The 20,856-nt window shown below is 36.1% G+C and overlaps 1 protein-coding gene across 4 annotated transcripts; it reads left to right on the forward strand.

The window, feature by feature from the left end:
• Positions 1–1,207: 1,207 nt before the first annotated feature.
• hltf (helicase-like transcription factor) lies at positions 1,208–19,524 on the forward strand. Of its 4 annotated transcripts, none has more exons than XM_028438832.1 (25): positions 1,208–1,275; positions 3,685–3,892; positions 5,105–5,271; positions 5,555–5,697; positions 5,767–5,852; positions 6,458–6,529; positions 6,598–6,789; positions 7,447–7,521; positions 7,626–7,647; positions 7,721–7,757; positions 7,826–7,872; positions 7,958–8,005; positions 8,707–8,808; positions 8,893–8,984; positions 9,075–9,218; positions 9,323–9,455; positions 14,039–14,174; positions 14,733–14,912; positions 15,287–15,402; positions 16,481–16,662; positions 16,733–16,855; positions 17,908–18,020; positions 18,096–18,276; positions 18,347–18,427; positions 19,123–19,524. In XM_028438832.1, the coding sequence occupies exons 2-25, from the start codon at positions 3,695–3,697 to the stop codon at positions 19,264–19,266; spliced, it is 2,814 nt and encodes a 937-aa protein (XP_028294633.1). In that variant the 5' UTR covers positions 1,208–1,275; positions 3,685–3,694; the 3' UTR covers positions 19,267–19,524. The 4 variants fall into 4 exon arrangements, with proteins under 4 accessions (XP_028294633.1, XP_028294635.1, XP_028294634.1 ...); XM_028438834.1 differs by having other exon boundaries at positions 16,736–16,855; XM_028438833.1 differs by lacking the exon at positions 1,208–1,275 and adding an exon at positions 2,631–2,744.
• The last annotated feature ends 1,332 nt before the right edge of the window (positions 19,525–20,856 follow it).

Genomic DNA, 20,856 nt, shown 5'->3' on the forward strand with positions numbered 1-20,856 from the left:
ATAGTTGCTGGGCCATGGGTTTTTGAAGTCATTTTGTGTGCTTTTCTTTCGTTTTGCGTGTTTCTGGAGTTATTTAGTGTGTTTTTGGAGTCGTTTTGTGTAATTCTGATTATTTTTATGTATTTTCTTGTGTTATAGTTGCTGTGCCATTAGTTTTTGCACTATTTTTATTTATTTATTTGTTTTTTGATTATTTTTCTGTCATTTTGTGTTTTAGTTGCTGTGCTGTGAGTTTTTTAATAAATGTTGTGTGTTTTTGGAGTCATTTTGTGTATTTGTTGTGTTGATCCTGTGTAATGTGAATTCAGGTGTAATCAATAAAACAATATTCATTCTAATGTCATGTTCAAGCTGTTGCATTTCAGAATTAAATAACTGTAAGACGTATCATGTCCTTGCATTGCAAATTTCTTTCTTTTCTATTTAGTTGTTTTGAAATGAGGATCAAAGAAGGCTTTTTATCAGAACTTATTTTTCTCTCAGCATTGCCTGATGTTCAGCTTCTATCACTTTGATCAGTCTTTGTATATTTGATAATGTGGTTGTTTTTTTATTGTAACCTTTTCATATTTTTTGAAGTCCTTCAACACAGTAAACCATCATTTCCGACTCATTAAAAAAAAGATAAAGGCATTTGAAGTCACACTTCTTTTCCGGCTGATAAAATGTGTGAGCTCTGTGTTTCTGGGGGTGCACAGACCCAGGATGGGTAAAACTGTTTGAACATAAGTACAATAGATTATTATACACTTTAGGAATATCAGATTTGATATTTTGAGTCATGGTTTTGCTTTTGAAGGGTGGTCACATGTTTTTAAGGCAGTAATGTGTGTGACCTCAGTGTATTTCTAAAATACTTTCTAATAAATATTTCAACATTTCCTGTCATTGTCCATTTAATGTGGGGTTTATTGTTGTTTTTGTAACACAAGGATTGTGAAAGCATGTAAATTAACACTTTTAACCAAAACCATAATTCCATAGCTTCACAGAATAAAAAAAAAAAATCATTATGGTAAACTCAGACTTTAGTATAGATGAAGCATATTTGTGCAAGTCTAAAGAGCAAATTGCTTGATACAAATGTCCACGAGTTATTATAAAGTTATAACCCATATCATACAGTCTTTAGAAATGACAATTTCTAGAAAATACACTTTTTTTTTGACGCAAGGTCGGTGTTTTATTTTGAAGAAATAGACAAGAAACGGTTCACTGACGACAGGTGTCCTGACCATAGCAGCAGGAGCTCAAACCAATCCACAAACATCAACGGTACGTAAAACGTAGCTTAAAAACAATCACATTAATCAAAAAATAAATATGGGGAAGAAAATAATTCTAAATAAGAAAGAGTGAACATGGGAGCAGTAAGTGAACACGATGTGAGAGTGTGATTATAGCAGAACAACTACACGTAGTTCCCGCAAATTGGACTCATACGGACAATTTACTGTTAATAAGCAGTTGGATGTTACGTAGTTTAATGTAGATTGAATAGAATAACAATCTTGTGTTTAGCTGTTTTTTTACGTTTCCAGCTAAGTGAGATTAAAGGTTTTCCTAAACTAATAACCAGTGGGCGGCGGCTCATTGAGAGTCAATAGTTCCCGGAAGTGATCAGTTGACTATTGCAGCCAATGAAGCTAAAGCGGATTATTATTATTATTATTATTATTATTATTATTATTATTATTATTATTATTATTATTATTAGCGTATCTAAACCCATTAACGTGTGGTGTTTTTTAATGACCCCCTTTTTTATTTTTGTATTTATTTATTTTTAAATAATTCAAAGCAATACATACTGTATACAATACATATTAACACATTTTTGTTGGACATAACTACGTCAGAAAAAAAAGCAAGTGATCTCGCTTCTATAGTGAGGAATACAAATATTTTAAAAACACAAAATTGAGAACAGATACAAAAGAAAGGTGAATTTCAGTTCAGGGTGTTGGAATATGGAACAATCTAAATGATGACAATTATAATTATTAAGCTTCCTTAAATACACAGACAACTTGACTCAAGTACATTCACAAAATAACGTGAAAAACACAGAAAATGACTCCAAAAACTGACAATAATAGCAACAAATACAACTCCAAAAACACATGGAAAAATAAGGAAATACCAGCTACACAGAAAATGACTCCAAACACATAGAAAATGACTCCAAAACACACACACAATAACAACAAATGCACAGAAAACAATTCCAAAAACACATAAAAAAAGGAAATACCACATAAACAGACACAATGACTCAAAATTAAAAGAAAATTCAAAGCAATACATACTGTATATAATACATATTAACTACATCAAAAAAGAAGGTAAGTTAGCTGTTTCCACGAATCATTTTTACGAATTTACGTTAGGGAAAAAAATATTTATGGAACTACATAAACATATATTGTATATACACATACAATCCCAGTTATGTCACTAGGAATCAACAGATTCGAATGGCCCGACAATAACTTCCGGGAACAAATTCAGTCTTACATGAATCACGTGACGGTCAAGCATTTTGGACTTCCGTTGTCGCAACTCTCTCTATACGGCTCTGGGTGGCGGTGTCATCATAGACATTATATACGTATTATAATGTCTATGAGTGTCAGGTCTGAGTTGCAATGAATCGGATGCAAACGTAGAAGAAGAACGCGATGCATTGGATGTCAACCACCAAAGAAGAAGATGATAAATGTTCAACATCCAACGCTTTTTAGGTGAATAAACAGTAACAAATTATCTTAAACCTTTACCTGACGTGTTAAGTTTAACCTTTAAAGCAGTTTTTTTTTTTACTTAGTTAAAGCGCCAAATATGGACCAGTTTGATCTTATAGGCGGGATAACGAGTTTAGTTTGCACTTCCATGTAAAAATTGATATAAATAAAATATATGTAAACGATGTGAAGCACTGGTCACAAATAACATAGTTCCTGCAGGATCTTGACTTTACATTTTCTTTATTTTGTGACCAATTTTTAATTAATTTGGGGGCATTTTTGGAAAATAATTTGATGGATATTGCAGTTATTTTTGTTTTTTGAGCAAATATTGCAGCGTTTCAATGAATTTGTCTATTTGGAATGACAGCGTGATCTACGACTGAATTAGTTTGTCATTTACACAATGTTTCATGTTTTCGCTGTCAAATTGGATACTCTAAAGCAGGGGTTCTCAACCTTGGGGTCGTTAGACGCTGGTAGAGGGTCGCCAGAAACTAAGAAGATTTTCTGAACAATTTGAGCCAATTTTTGCTTGTTTTTATCTTTTTTTCTGCAACTGCACCAAACTTACCATATTTTAACCTATTTTCATCACTTTTTCTTGCCATATTTTTGCTCCATTTAATGTATTTTTGCTACATTACTCACATTTCTGCACATTTTTTCCACTTTACAGATATTTTCAGCACTTATAAACCCTTTCTACCACTCTTCCACCTAATGTCACATATGTTGACACATTATTGTCACTTTTAACCTGTTTTCACCATATCTAATGCTTATTTTTGCCAATTTAACCACATTCACCATTTGTCATGCCCATTTTTTGTTAGTTTAAACTAATTGTTCCAATATTAATAAACTGAACCTTTTTAACACTTTTTCTGTCTGTTTTTGTGCAACTTTTAACCAATTTCTGTGTTTTTTTGGGTAGGTGAGGGAACATGTCTTCCCGTGGTTGGCGTTTCGGGTGGGGATGGCGCTCTGACGTGGACCTCTTCACAGAACGTAACGACACAGACTCTGAGTCTCTGTCTCAGGCCATCAGAGCGGCGGCGGCCGAGGAGCCGAGCGCTGACGGCAACGTGCTGTTTGGTGTGCTGAAGGGAACCGTGGTGGGCCTCAGATACTACACAGGAGTGGTGAGACACAGCCTGGGACATTAGATAACTGCTAAAGCTTCATAATGTACAACACACATGGACAACATGCAGCCCTTGTTCTAATTATGCACAAAATACATTGAAAAATACACAAAAAGTGCACAAAATGACACAAAAGCTCACAATATTCAGAGAAATGGCATTTTCTTCTCTTATTTTGTGTGTTTTTGTTGTCATTTTGAGTATTTTTGTTTTTGTCTGTGTATTTCTGGAGTCATTTTGACAGAAAAATACACTAAATGATGACAAAAATAACAGAAAAGTATACAAAACAATGAGAAAAACAAACAAATGACACTAAAAATACACAAAAAAACAACACACACTCACAAAATGTCAACAAAAATGCACAATAGAAGAGATTCAAACACAAAATGAGAAATATTACAAAATACACAAAATAAATCTACACATTTACAACAGCAAAAATACACAAAAAGTACTCTAAAAACAAGATACGACCATAAAATTGTGTAAAGTTACTCACTGAACACGGAAAAAACGCAACACGACAAAGATATTCAATATGACAACACAAAATGACTCAAAAACACACAAAACAACAATAATACACAATATAAGAGAATAATAGACAAAATGAAACTTAAAAACAAACAAAATGAGAGAAAATTCACAATACAAAATACACAAAATTAATTAAAAACATTACATTACAACAGCAAAAATACACAAAAAGAACTCTCAAGACAAGATACTACAACAAAAGTTACTCACTGAACACGATACGACGACAAAAAACACAAAATGACTCAAAAAACAGAATCAACAACAAAACCCTGTTGTCTTTGGATCAGATAATCATATTTTTGTGGCCACCGCTGCAATAAAAGTCCCTGTTCTGCTGAAATCATGGAATGCCTAAAGTAAACAATCCTTCCCACTGTTTTTATCATATGTGAGGTGTTCATCGCCTGTTAAAATATTTATTTATTTACTTATTTAGAACTAAATTAAAAATCAAAATTGATAAAAACAAGAAAAAAAATGTAGAGTTCAGATGGAAAAGGAGTGGGAAGAAAAAGTATAAAACTTGTTAAAGTCCCACCCCCTTATCAATCTATAATTCATGACAATATTACTGTTACTTCCTTTCAACATTGTGATGATGGTGTTATTATTCAATATCCATTAAATGATAAACAGTATTAAATCTTTTTCTTTCTTGCTCAGGTGAACAGAGGTGAGATGGTGGGTTTAGTGCGAGAGCCCCAGAACCCCTACGACCACAACGCGGTGATGGTGACCAACATCTACGGTCGTCAGGTGGGACACATCAGGAAACAGCTGGCAGCAGCCATGGCCCACGTCATGGACAACAAGATGGCTAAAGTAGAAGGGTGGGTGGGTCGGTGTCTCCCCATTGGTCAGTTAGGAGGGCGTGTGACTCAGAGTGTGTGTGTGTGTTTCTAGTTATTTTCTATATCTTTTTGTTGTAATTTTGTATGTCTGGAGTCATTTTGTCTTGTTTTCTTTCATAATGTGTGTTTTGTTTTAGCTATTTTGTGTACTTGTGTTGTTATGTTGTGTATTTATGATGAATATTTTTTGTGTGTGTGTGTGTGTGTGTGTGCGTGTGCGTGTGCGTGTGCGTGTGCGTGCGCGTGCGCGTGTGTGTGTCAGGGTGGTGCATTCAGGGACTGGGAACACATTCTCCATGCCTGTGATGTTGTCCTTCTGGGGACCAGAGGAGCAGAAAGACGCTGTGATTAAATGGATGGAACGTTTTGGGTTCAAACTGAACACCAGTGGAAACGTGTTAGAAGGTGTTTCACACGTTTGGTTTGAATGAAAAGAATCAAACACGTCTTATACATGTTTGTGTTTGATTTCAGGGGGAAATAAGAAGTCATGGGGCAACGCCAGCACAAGTTCATCTCAGTATAAAAAAGGTTGGACCGTCCCACTAACCGCCAACGAGGTAAAATATCATCACTTTTTAATCAGGCCTCATGTTTAATATGAGCTACAAACCAAATATCCTTCCAAAACTTTTCCTCTTTATGACATTTTTATGATTTTATTTTGGTTCAGACATGGTTTAGCTCCACAATTGATTTAAAAGCGTTGTTTTTTTGCCATTGCTTTTAATTGGTTGAGATTTTTTAAAAGGTTTGATTATGTTAAGAATATGAATAAGTTAAAGTTGCCCCCCCCCCCTCCCCCCCCCCGGAACAAATCTATCAGATAAACTCAAAGCAGATCAAGAAAAATAGTCCCAAAATAATATTTTATATTTATTTATTTTCAAAAAAATTCAAGAATGGCCGTTTCTATGGCAGCCTATTTACACCAGTAAAAAAAAACAAGTAATAATACATTCTTAAGTTATACAGTAGATACTAACAGTGAAATCTAATAATCTAGATTCTAGATCTAATGAGAACTAATAATGAGATACTAAGTCATAATTATGAGATAGTATTATGAATTATGAGATAGTGTCTCATAATTATGACTTAATCCAGATATGATTAAAAACAATAATGGTGTCCATACACTGAGACCCTGTCATTTCTCTTTCAGCTGAAGAATGCGTTTGATACGTTGTTTAATGAGTTGATGGAGAGTAAAGAAGGAGAGAAAGAAGCAGCCGAGGTGAGTCATGAATTCATATCTAACGTTGAGCTCCTGGTTTAAAGTGAATTATTGTTGTCCTGCTGCAGTCGGTGGGAACGCGTCTGCTGCTCCACCAGAAACAGGCTCTGTCATGGATGTGTGCTCAGGAGAACCGCTCCCTGCTGCCTCCGTTCTGGGAGAAGAGAGGAGAACTGTACCACAACAGCGCCACTGGGTTCTCAGCTAAAGAAATACCAGAGAGAGTTAGAGGAGGAATACTGGCAGACGACATGGGACTGGTGAGTATCCTCACTAAAACATCTGGCTTTTTCTACACATTTTCCACGTATTTTTGTACGTCTGGAGTTTAGTTTTCTATCCGATTGTGTGTTTTATTTTAGTTAATTTGTGTACTCGTGTGTTTATGTAGAATATTTGTATGTCGGGAGTCATTCTTTGTGTTTTTAGAGTATTTTTTTTGTGTGTGCGTGTGATTCTGTGTGTTTTTTTATTTTTTTTTTATTTTCATTCTGAGTCATGTTGTGTATTTTTGTTGACATGTTGTTGTTTTGTCATTGTTTTGTGAGTTATTTTTGTGTTTTTGGAGTCCTTTTCTAGTCATGTTCTATATATTTTGTATTTATGTTTGTATGTCTGGAGTCATTTTGTGTAATTTTCTGTTCTAGTGTGTGTTTTTGGAGTTATTTTGTGTATTAGTGTTGTTATGTTGTGTATTTCTAATGAATATTTGTATGTCAGGAGTCATTCTTTGTGTTTTTGGAGTCATTTTTTACATATTTTTGTTTTTATTGTTATGTCTGGAGTCATTTTGTGTAGTTTTCTGTCCCATTGTGTGTGTTTTTTCATTTTTTTTGTGTACTTGTGTTGTCATGTTGTGTATTTATGATGAATATTTGTATGTCATTAGTCAATCCAGTCCTATTTTCTGTTGCTAGGGTAAAACTCTGACCACCATCGCCCTTATCCTCACCAACTTCCACAAAGGAAAACCTCTGCCCGTGTGCTACCAGGTGAGTCAAACTGTGCCTTTGAAACAATATGATGACTTAGCATTAGCATTAGCATTAGCTATGTGTGTTCAACAACTAAGTGTTTCTGCTCTGTGTGTGTGCAGGAGAGGAACCTCAAAATGAAAGGTATTTAATGCATATTTATTTCGACATAAGCCAGGTCACATGATGGTTTTAAAGATGAAGGTCTGTGTTTCAGGAAGCTGCAGAGATGATGGTGCAGAAACATCAAACCTGTAAGTTTGGCTCAGGCAGTTTCTTCTTTTTTCCGTTCCCCAACATGTTTTTATTTTATTTTTTTTAGTTCTGATGAGGATGTGATCTGTCTCGGTCCAGTGGACACTGATGAACGTATGAACTAACAACAGCACAGTCCTCGTTTACGTCCATTTTCCAGCTTTCATTCTTTCATATTTCCTGTTTCTTTCATTCACAGAATCGAGCCAAGCAACAACGAAAGTCACCAAACGAAAGAACAAGAAAGGTAAAAATTTGTGTTTAACAATATTTTTTATATCTGAAGTGAGGATTTACATCGAAATATATGAGATTATTGAACAGTGACTCTGCAAAGTTTCACTTTTAATTTACTAGCTCACCACTAGATGTCATGATTGAGCATTTTATCACTTAGTGGCAATATTGCATATTCTCTGAATCACAGATGTACAACTTTAATCAGAGGGGGCGGAGCTACAAACATGTCACATGATCAACATTCATGTCATCATTTAGAATAATGACATATCTGAGCATTAACACAGGAAACTACAGTATGTGTGTTTTTTGGGAGTCATTTTGCTTTTTTTTTTTTAAGTTGATAATGTTGTAAATCTGTTATTTTTGAGTATTTTTTCAGTTGTCTTGTACATTTTGCGTATTTTGTTGTCTTTTTCTGTAATTTTTTAGTTGCCTTGTGTATTTTTGTTGTTTTTTTGTATATTTTGTTGTCTTTTTGTGTGCTTTTTCAGTCGTTTTGTGCATTTATGTCTATTTTGTTGTCTTTTTGTTTATTTTTTCAGTTATCTTGTGTATTTTGTTGTTCTTTTGTGTATTTTTCTGTTATTTTGTGTGTTTATTATTGTGCGTTTACCATGTCTGCTGCATGTGAATGAGAAATGTCAGAGTCTCAGTAACATGTCTCTGTTGCGTTAAGTTGTGTTACATTGTGTGATCGTTACACAGATTGTGTGTTGTTGGACGACTTTGACTTCGCCGCAGCGCTGAGTGGATCATCGTCATTTGACAGAAGCTCAAAGAAGAAGAAAACTGCTGAAAACAAGAAGAGTACGTCTTACTTTTACATTCATCCTCAGTAAAGCAGAAGAAGTCCTGTGTTTAGTGAAAGTCTGACGTTTTCTGTTTGTGCAGATGTTGAATCGTTGATCCCTGAAAATGCAGACGATTTATCAGCCAGAGCGACTCTGATCATCTGTCCACTCTCAGTGCTCAGCAACTGGCTGGTAGTGGACCAAACATCACAGAGCATTGGTAGTCTTTAATAATTAGGAATTAAAAGTGTTCTGTCGTTTTCCTCCACTTCCTGTCTACAGGAGCAGTTTGAGCAGCACGTGCGCTCTGACGTCCAGTTAAACGTGTACTTGTACTACGGTGCAGAGCGAAACCGGAGCCAGAAGTTCCTCTCGTCTCAGGACGTGGTCGTCACCACCTATAATGTCCTGTCTGCTGACTTTGGGGTGAGTGCACACATTGGAAAGTGTTCCTACATCACACCCGTCGGTCGATCAGTGCCTAGCATGGCAGCGCTAGCGTAGTGTAGCTAACGATGCTGTCCTTTCAGAATAAAAGCCCTCTTCACGCCATCAGCTGGCTGAGGGTGGTCCTGGATGAAGGACACGTGATCAGAAACCCAAACGCACAGATGAGTAAAGCTGTGCTGCAGCTGAGAGCGCAGAGACGCTGGGTTCTCTCAGGTACGTATGTGTTTTCACTTTAAATAGATCAACCTCTGTTTTTACAAATCTGGCCTAAAATCTATGAAATGTACTTCTTAGTAGTCCTATGCCTAACAAATCATGTTATTATGCACTACAATCATTTAATTGTAACAGTAACTTCAGCCACCAGAGCGTGTCAGCGCATTGTTTAAGGAAGTTTTATTGTGGTGGGAGATTCTGGGGAAACATCAGTAGAAAACAACGCAGTCTGCAGTGGATCTTCTCACATTTTGCGCTGATCTAAACAGCTGAAGAGTTTCACTCCATCTTCCCGTTCTTGTTCTTCTTCTTCTTTGTCCTGCTCCTTCTGTTTTTTGGACTTTCGCTTGTGGCGGTGAACACCATCAGCTCAGTGTTTTCCTTCACCAGAAACTCAATTTCAAGTGTCTTTTTCTCCTTCCCCTGAGTGAGATGTTGGTTCTGAAGAACTCCATACTGAGTGGCCCACTCAGCGTCTCTGTTCCCCAAGGTGGAAATCTGTGTCAGGACCTCACAGTTCTCATTCATCAGGGCTGGAACTTGTTTTTTTGTTTCCTGGCGTTCGTCGGTGAGCAGATTCATCTTTTCCTCATCTTCTTTCTGAAGGTTGATCATTCTATCCACTGTGTCCTCCTCCAGGGCAGAGCACTTCTTCTCACATTTGGCTCTGAGGTCCGCTACAATGCCGTCGTGGTGTTGAACATCCATTAAAGAGAGGATCTCCTCATCTTTCTTCTCCAGCTCAGTGCTCGTCGTCTTCTCCCATTCTGCTCTATTCAGAGACACATCATCATCAAAGATGCTGTTGAACTCACACAGTTTATTCCTAATGTTCTCCAGTCTACTGTTGCCCTGTTGGAACGTTTTCTTCAAAGAATGGATCTCCTCATCTTTCTTCTCTAGCTTAGAGCTCGTCTTCTTCTCCCATTCTGCTTCCATCTGACACACAGTATCTTGATGGTCGCGATTGAGCTTACGCACGCCATGCTCTACGTGCTCCAGGTCACTGTCTGCCTGTTGGAGAGCTTTCTTTAAAGAGAGGATCTCCTGATCTTTCTTCTCCATCTCAATGTTCATCTTCTTCTCCCATTTTGCATCCATCTGAGACAGAGTATCCTGATGGTCGCGGTTGAGGATACACATTCCATTCTCTAGGTGCTCCAGGTCACTGTCGGCCTGTTGGAGAGCTTTCCTTAAAGAGAGGTTCTCCTCATCTTTCTTCTCCATCTCTGTGCTCATCTTCTTCTCCCAGTCTGCTTCCATCTGAGACACAGTGTCCTGATGGTAGCTGTTGAGTCTACCCACTTCACTCTTCATGTTCTCCACTTCACTCTTGACCTGTTGGAGATCTTCCATTAAAGAGAGGATCTCCTGATCTTTCCTCTCCTGTTTAGTCCTCATCTTCTTCTTCCACGCTCTCATCTGAGACACAATATCATCCAAGATGCTGTTGAACTCAAACTCAACTTTGCTCATTGAGCTGCTCGTCTCGTTCTTCTTTTTTTCCTTCTTACTGTAGACCCCCTGCCATCCACCTTCATCTCTGACCATGTTATCCATGATTCTGATCCACTCTCCAAACCTTCCTCTCTAAGAAGACTTCTAACAGTCCTTTGTGCAGTCAAGCAGTAAATCTGATACACACTCAATGTGCTGCTGGGTCTTTCCACAAGAATCGCTGCCTTCTCGTTAAAGGATATAAACTCAATGCAGTTTAACTTGTAATGACTCTGTCTCTGAGAACACTTCTACCCTCAATGATATCAAAGTCACACTGAGCAGGCTCTGATGTTTTTAGAACACTTATCACTTGAAAGTGCCTTTCATGTTTTTAGAATACTCAAAGTTCCTTTCATGTTTGAATCAAAGTTCCTTTCATGTTTTAGAACACAAATGCCAGAGGCAGAATGTTCCAAATGTTCCACATGAACAGGGGGATAAAATAAGAGGTTAAGGAGGACCGTACCATTCTATTTATTTATGTCAAACAGATTCTCACAGTATTGTGTTAGTAAAGTTTGGATAAAATTAAATCAAATTCATTTGTTGTTGGTCATTTAGTCAATATTTTAACTATTTTGTATATTTTTCTCATTTTGTGTGTTTAGTTTTTTGAATTGATTTTGTGAGTTTTTCATGTCATTTTGTGGATTTTTAATGTCATTATCATATTTTTATTTTCATGTTGTGTATTTTTATATTTGTGTTGTGTGTTTTGGGAGTAGTCATCCTTATGCATCTTTCTTGTCAATTTGTCGATTTTCCTATTAATTAATATGTTTTAGTTGTCATTGTGTATGTTTTTTTTTTCTTTTTTTAATTAATTGTTGTCATTTTGTTTTTGTTTTTCTATCATTTTATGTATTTTTGTTTTCATTTTTGTATACTTTTCTATCATTTTCTGTATTTATCCTGGGTGTCTGTAATGTTCTGGATCAACATGTACATTAACAAATGTCACATTTATTACATCACAAGCAAATTCTCTAAGAATAATCCAGAATATTGATTCTTTTTATTAGTAAATAAACCCATATTTCCTTCTACCCTGTTCAAATGTGTCAAACCACAGTCATTTAGAGGAAATAACGTTATTAAAGGAAGTTCCACGATAATGTTAAATGACATTTTTTCATAAATTGTGAAAGATAGAGATCAATTGTCTTGTAGCAGAAATCGTTGGATGTTTTTGAAATGATCTTAAAAGTTTTGCATCCTCAGTGAAAAGATCATTTGTTTTGCACTTGTAGATATATATTGTGAACTTATTTGTTTTTTGTTCAGTCAACCTTTGCACCTACAGATTTACTTTTAATATTTAATATTTAGATTTACATTTAATATTTAATATGTAGATTTAACATTGACATTATATTTTTACGAAAAATGTGTAATATTTAAAATGAAGATTTAGATTTAACATTTAATATTGAGATTTAACATTTAATATTGAGATTTAGCATTTAGATTAAACAATTAATACTGCCTAATTTTTACGAGAAAATTAAATATCACAAATTTCACAAACATTACTGGAAATCTGGTCAAGAGCCACATAAATAAATTCACTTAGCCTATATTTTTTAAAAGTGGTTTGTTGCTAAAGTTGCAAAAAGTTGCTGCTTATTTTAGCATGTGCAACTCTACAATCTTTACCTTTTTGTCTGTCTTTTTTTTTTTTTTTTTTATTTACATTTTTTTTTCCTGCCTCTTCTCTCTGGAGATACATGTTCTTTGTGGATTTTTGCAAAATGGAAAGATGTGAAATACATTTGATATTTCTACTTTTGAAGTATGGTGTTGAACTGCTGAAGTCAGCATCCAATTTTAAAATCCAAATAAAAAAACTCACAGAAATACTTTTTATAATTAAATTTTTTCTAATCATGTAAAGCATGTTGAATTCCCTAAACAAATACATCTGCCTTGTTTTGCTTTAAGGGAGAGTAAAGGGCTGTGTCCTAATAGTCCCTTCTATCTCCTTTCCTATCCACTGTTCCTTAACCCCTGGAAGTGTTTAAGTGGCTGCCATGATAAGGAGCATTCTATTTCTCTTTAAGCTAAGGAAAGAAGGCTGACTGCTTACTTTATAACCTCCTTTAGCCTAGGAAACACTGATACATCCTTTACCAAAGGAGACCACATAATGCTGACCCACAGTTCCTTGCTGCGACAACATTTAAAGGGACACGCACACCCGAGCGCTTACGGAAACTCCCGATGACCGAAAAGTAACGGATATCATGTAAGTTACCAATGCAATAATATGACTTGGACAACTTTAAATGATCTAAATCCCATATATTATGATATGTAAGACATATAATCAGATTATGACTGACATAAAAAGGGATCAGAGACATTTTTAGCCACATTGTGTTTTTTTTTCAATAATTCATATTAGTGAGTAGAATCAACCAATGTGACATTCTTTTAGTTTACCTTTGGTTCCTCGTAGCCATGGTAACCTCTTTTCCTTTGATTTACATTCAAACCCTGATTTATGAGATTATATCAGTGGAAAGTGTTAGAAATGTGTTTTTAGTCCATTTTAGGAAATTTGAAGTTTTTTCAGTACAGCAGACGTCACTAACCTTCGCGGTCGTCAGATTATTACGTCACCTACAGGAAGTGTGTCTGACTGTCATAACAACATGATGGCCTTTTCCTAACTGCTCTCCTAACACCTTTCCTTAACCCCGTAATGTCATCCACGGGGTTAAGGAACAGTCGATAGGAAAGGAGATAGGAGGGACTATTCAGACGCAGCCAAGGTACCTTAGGAGAGCTCTTCTTCTCTGCTTCATTGTCTCCAACCAAACCTCAGAGTTGGAACTGTCGCCTCTTGTGGTCACAGATGTTTTTTTTCCTCTTTCTGTAAACAAAAGAGATTTACATCGACAACTTTAACTCTTCCTGTTGTAATTTTGACTAAAAAAGCTGCTAAATTATCTTCTAATAAGAACATTTCAAAGATTTTCAAGTAAACTCCTCCCCTTCCTCCTACTCTTGTTGGTATTATTTAGTCGTGGCAGTTTATAAATGAACTCTGGCTTTGGATCATTTCCCCAACATGGCAGGTACGCCTATCCAGAACGGCGTGAAGGATCTGTGGATGCTGCTGGCCTTCCTTCGTCTGAAGCCCTTTGATGTGAGAGAGTGGTGGAACCGAGTGATCCAGAGACCAGTTACACTGGGAGACCGCACTGGTCTGCAGTGAGTCGTCTGCATGACTTCACTCATTAACTCCCAAAACAACAGCAAAAAGCACAGAATGTCAACAAAAGGACATCAGACAGACACAACAACAACACATACAAAATGACTTCAAAGAAACACACAACACTGACAATGACACAAAACGACAGTAAAAATACCCCAAGCCTAAAAAATACTGAAAAAACATCTACAAAGGCACAGATTGACAATATAACACTAGAAATAATGAAAACACATATAATGACTCGTAAAATACACACAATGCCAGATTAATACACTAAAATGACTTAAAAACATACAAAATGACTAAAAACTCTATACACAAATATACACAAAAAGAGAGAAAAACTTTTGTTGTTTCCTGTATTAATGCTGATATTGGTCGTTATTCTTAACACTGTCATGAATGTTGATAATGTGGCCCTCGGATCAGATACAATCACATTTTTGTGGCCCCCCTCACAGTTGCCCATCCCTGCTTATTATTCATTTTTTTAGGTGTAATCTGCTGTTTTATACAAAGAAATGTTTTGGAATGAGTCACGTGTTTCTCAGAAACCTGCAGACGTTGGTGAAAAGCGTCACTCTGAGGAGGACCAAGAGCAGCTCGGTGAAGGGGCGCCCCCTGGTGGTGTTACCTGAGAAGAGGGTGTTTGTGGAGCAGGTGGAGCTGAGCCAGGAGGAGAGAGAGGAGTACGAGTTAGCACGGAGCCAAGGAAGGAACACCATCAGCAGGTAGGGTGGTCGAAGCTAACAAATGACAAAATAATAATTAAAAATAAAGCTCAACAAAAGACACGTGTGATGTTCAAATGTTAGAAGTAATTGTATTTGGTGATTTTCACTTGCCAAATATACTGTTATCGTAGGAGGTCTTGTTCTTATTATTATATTTCTTTGGCATCCCATTTGTCCTGGAACTCCTTAAATATGACCTTGACCTTCGCTCAAGGTCATATTTAAGGTCAAGGTCAGTCTTTTGTTTTTCCTGCATTATTACTTTCAATTTCATTAGTAAAAAGAACAAACAAATCCAGATACAGGTTGTTGTTTTTTTCAATTTTTTTAATGTGTGTGTGCGTGTGTGTGTGTGTGTGTGTGTTTTTCAGATACGTCGCTGAAGGATCAGTGATGAGGAACTACGCCCATGTGCTCGTTATCCTGATGAGGCTCCGTCAGCTCTGCTGCCATCCTGACCTCATAGAGAAGCTCTCCTCAGATTTAGGTCACATGACATTTATTTATTGATCTTTGTGTGTTTTTGGAATCATTGTGTGTGTTTTACAATTGTAATTGTAAATATGATTCTGTTTATTTTGGTTGTTATGTGTATTTTTCAGTTTTTTTGAGGTATTTTGTGCATTTTTGTTCTCAGTTTGTGTATTTTTAAATCATTTTCTGTGTTTTTCTGTTCGTTTGTATGTTTTTTACTGTGATTTTTTTTCATTTGAATTTTTTATAGTTTTTGGTGTAATTTCTGTGTAATTTTGTTTTTTGTTTTGTCATTTCTGTGTTGTTGGAACCATTTTTTGCATTTTTGTTGTCATTTTGTGTGTTTTTCTGTAAATGTTTGTTTTTTGGCATCATTTTGTGTATTCATGTGATTAGTATTTTTTATGTTTTGGGGAATTTTTTTTAAAATTTCAGTTATTATTTTGTATATTGTTTTGTCTTTTTAGTGTGTTTTTGTAATTTTCTGTATTTTTACTGCGTTTGTGTGTTTTTGGATTAATTTTTACATATTTTTCCTGTTATCTTTGTTTATTTTGGTTATGTGTATTTTGTTTTTCTGTATTTTTGTATGATTTTAGCGGCATTTTGTTAATTTTTTTTTTTCTTTTTTCTAATATTTTTGTTTTTGTTATCGTGTTGTGTACCATTTTAAGTGATTTGTATTTTTTATGTTTTTAGTGTCCTATATATTTTTAATATTTTTGTCATTTTGTGTATTTTTCTACTCCTTTTGTGTGTGTTTTTGTAAATGTGTGGGTTTTAATTATTATTTTTTTTTAGTGTAAATTTTTTGTGTATTTCAGTTATTATTTTGTTGATTGTAATTTTTGTGTTTTTGTTGTCTTGTAATTTATTATATTTTCTGTGTATTTTCTACTTTTGGAAAACAACTGCACACAGTTGAGGACAGGATGTTGCCATGTCTGCATTAGAATAACGTTTTCTTTAATGAATTGCTTTCATTTAGAATGGATAACAATAAACTATCTCCACTGTTTTTGAATGAAGGAATCAAAGTCGAGGCTACTTCCTGTGCTCATCTCTCTGTGATCGTCTCTGTCTGACTTCAGGAGCGTCGTCGTCTCCGTCCGAGCTGCGTGAGCGTCTGATGGAGAAGCTGAGGCTGGTTTTGTCCAGCGGTTCAGACGAGGAATGTTCCGTGTGTCTGGACTCCGTTCGTCTGCCCGTCATCACGCGCTGCGCACACGTTTACTGTCGACCCTGCATCGCTAGGGTCATCAGCACACAGCAGGTAACGCAAAATATTAAAGCTGCTCACACTTCTTCACGTTTCACTTTGTCTCTTTGATGTGTTTTCCCAGCAGAACGCATCGTGTCCTCTGTGTCGGAGTGAGATCAAAGCCAGTGAACTGGTGGAGTTTCCACAGGAGGAAGTGGGAGGAGCAACCAGCACCAGTTCAGGAAGGTGGAGGACCAGCTCCAAGGTACAGAACATCATTCATCATATTTACAACACCAGGTTGGTTTCCTCCTGGTTTAACCCTCCTATTATCCATGGGGTCAATATGACCCCATGGATAATAGTTTTTTTTTTTTTTTTTTTTTGCTACATATTTTATGACTTTTCCTATTTTGATGGATACAATTGATTAACCCTCCAATTATTCTCAAATATTAACACATTTTACCCTCGGATGACCCCATCTATATTTGCATCCAGAAAATGATTTTCAGAAAATTTTTGACCAACTTTTTGTGTCAGACACTTTGTTTATTTGTTGAATCCATAAATAAGCCCTTGATAATGAAACCTTGACCTGTTCTCTAGCGCCACCATCAGGACAAACTTTTACATTAGAATTAGTTTATCTTGGAATAGTTTCCATCCAAATCTTCTCAAATTTACTGACATTGATTATGAAATTTAATAATAATTAATATTGTTACTTCTTTTTATCAATTTTTTTGTAACATAATTGGGGTTATTCACTATGAAGCCCTCTGTCTTAGACACATTCTCCTCTACGTCACTTTCACTGTGAAAGCGCTGTTCCAAAATCTCATTAACAGTAAAGCTTTTACGAGAGGACGTTTTTAAAAGAGAGTGTGTGTTCAGATTGCAGTACACACAGGATATAAGGTCACACACACAGTGTTACACAGCTAAAACAGCTTGGGGTCAAATTGACCCCAGAGGAACACCAATGCGTGCAATATGTATTCAGCACACTGAAAAAATATGATCATGATATTTTTACCCTTAACTCTTATTTTTCTTGGGGTCAATTTGACCCTATTCAATGTTTATCATTCAAAGAATAATAGTTGATTTTTATTTCTTTTTTGCTTCATATTTCATGACTTTTCCTAATTTGATGCGTACAAATGATTAAGCATAAAATTGTCATGATGAACGCATATTGCACGCAATTTTCTGAAAATAATTTTCTGGAGGCAAATATCCTCGGGGTCAGATGGACCCCATGGGTAAAATGTGTTAAAATCTCTGCGCTGTGATTGGTCGGTTGCTGTGCAGGTGCAGGCGCTGATGGGAAACCTGCTCCAGCTGAGAACTGACGACAGCAGCGTTAAATGTTTGGTTGTGTCTCAGTTCACGCGTTTCCTCAGCATCCTGGAGCACCCGCTCAGGTAACGCACACACCACCTGACCCCAGTCCACCAATCACGCACTCTCGCCTCATCACTTGTCTCCTCCTCCTTCAGAGAAAACGGCTTCAGCTTCGTGCGATTGGATGGCAGTATCAACCAGAAACAACGGGTCCAGGTCATAGAACAGTTCCAGAGCGCGGACCCCAGGGGTCCCACAGTCATGCTGCTGTCACTCAAAGCTGGAGGGGTGGGAATCAACCTGACCGCCGCCTCCAGGGTCTTCCTCATGGACCCAGTACGTGCACGGTGCACGGTGTTCAGACAGTGGTTTTTTATGTTAACGTTCCTTCACTTTTGTCCGACAGGCGTGGAATCCAGCGACTGAGGAGCAGTGCATCGACCGCTGTCACCGATTGGGTCAGAACAAGGAAGTCATCGTCACTAAGGTCAGAAACTGGAACGTTCCAACCAACAGAAAGAGCAACCATCATGAAAATTATTCAGAAAATTAGTATTTATTATTTTCAACGTGTATAGTTATTTTAGTTAACACAACCAATAATCAAATTAAACAAAAAAAAAAAACACACAATGCTTTTTAAATAACCAAATACATTATATTATTATATTGAACAATAAAAACATGTCATGTGTTTTTTTTTACTGTTTTTCTTTTTTTTTTTAAATTTACTTTGTTTTTCTGTAATTTTCTGTGTTTTTCAGAGTAATTTTGTGTATTTATGTGATTTGTAATTTTTGTATATTGTATTTTTGGTGTCATATTGTGATTATTTTTTTGTGTACGGTGTGTTGTCTTTGTATATTTTTCTCTTTTTGTTGTTTAATTAATATTTCTACAATTCAGTATGTGTTTTGAAATCATTTTTTGCATTTGCTTTGTTTCTGTTTTGTATATTTTTGTTATCTTTGTTTATTTTGATTCTCGTTGTGTATTTTTCTGGGTTTTTTTTAGGCATTTAGTGTGTTTTTGTTGTTTTGTATATTTTCCTAATATTTTTGTCTTATGTAGTCGTTTTGTGTGTATTTTTGTGTTAGGGCTGATTTTTGTGTATTTCAGTTGTTTATGTGGAAAATCGTACTTACAGCCTCTTTATTCACATTTGTGTCTTTTTCTTTGTAGTTCATTGTGAAGAACTCGGTGGAGGAGAACATGGTGAAGATCCAGAGGCAGAAGCAGGACGTGGTGGAGAAGGCGTTCGGCTCCACCAGCTCCGACAGGTCGACAGCTCGTATCAAGGACCTCCAGGCTCTGATGGAGCTGTAGACCAACCAGTGTTTAGCAACTCACAAATGTCAGTTGAAATATTCGAGTTATGTTTTTTAACGGACTGTGTTTTTGTCTTATGTTGATATTTTTCAGAGTTAATGGATTCAAACAGAAAAATCCCACGTGTCTATAAAGGACCTGTTAGTTAAACTGTCCTAAAGGTGAACTTAGAGATAGTTTTGTAATTTCACTGATAGCCCCGAGAGTTAAACCTGTTTTCACAACGTTAAATAAAAAAGTTTCTCACACTCTGCACATCTCTGTGGTTTTTCTCCTCTTAACTGTGTATGCAGATTATTAAATGCACACAATGTTTTTAAAGACAATATTTAACATTGTTGAATATATTTAGCTTAGATTGAACTATTTTAGTAAAACCTGGTGAAATAAACCAGTCGATAAAGAAACATCAGTTTAGTCCACGAGAAAATGAATCATTTAGCAACAAATGCTGATGCTGCTAAAGCAGGTAAAAAACTAACAGTTTAACTTTCGCTAACATTTCATGGAGATTAACTCACACTCATTCAACACCGCAGCAAAGATGCGGGGGGGGGGGCGGAGCCACAAAACTGATTCAGTCAGAATTAGGATAATAACCAGAGCATTGACACAAAACAAAGGCTTTGTTTTTGGTGTAATTTAGTGTTTTGTTTAGTGCATTTCTCATTGTTGAAATTGTGTGTACAGTATGTTGTCGTTTTGTAATTTGTCATTTTGTGTATATTTCTCTAATTTTGTATGAAGTCATTTTCTGATTATTTGTGTTTGAAGTCATTTTATGTATTCTCTCATTTTTATTTATTTTTTTTACGTGTTTTTGCAGTCACTGTTTTGTGTGCTGAGTCATTTTGTGATTATTTCTGTGTACAGTATACAGTAGTTTTCATTTTGTATATTTTTCTCATAAAAACTGTTTTGACTAAAAAAACATCTGTGACTGCAGATCTGTGATTTGGTATTAGACAATGAAGCAGAGAAGAACAGCTCTCCTAATGGACCTTGGCTGCGTCCGAAGAGTCCCTCCTATCCTCTCCACTTTTCCTTAACCCCGTGGATGACGTCACGGAGTTAAGAAATAGTATTAGGAGAGGAGTTAGGAAAAGGCCATCATGTTGTTCTGACATTCAGATGCACTTCCACTAGGCGACGTAATAATCTGACGGCCACAAAGGTTAGTGACGTCCGCTGTGGTGAAAAACTACAGACTTACGAAAATGGACTAAAGTCGCATTCATAACACTTTCCGCTGATATAATCATCAATAAGGTTTAAATGTAAATCAAAGGAAAAGAGGCTACGAGGAACCAAAGTGAAACTATTAGAATGTCACATTCAATCAGTGACTCTTTATATAGCGCAGATTACAACAAAGGTCATCTCATAGCGCTATCAAAACATAAAATTCATAATAAGGAAAAATCCAACACCCAAGATTCAGTCTTGTTTATGCAGATTTTAAATCATAACCAGCTACATTAGTGTTTACACCATCTTTCATCTCCTTTGGTAAAGGATAAATCAATGTTTCCTAGGCTAAAGGAGGTGATAAATGAAGCATTGAAACCTCCTTTCCTCAGTTTAAAA

Source organism: Gouania willdenowi, chromosome 22 (genome assembly GCF_900634775.1).
Source record: "Gouania willdenowi chromosome 22, fGouWil2.1, whole genome shotgun sequence".
Taxonomy (NCBI): Eukaryota; Metazoa; Chordata; class Actinopteri; order Blenniiformes; family Gobiesocidae; genus Gouania; species Gouania willdenowi.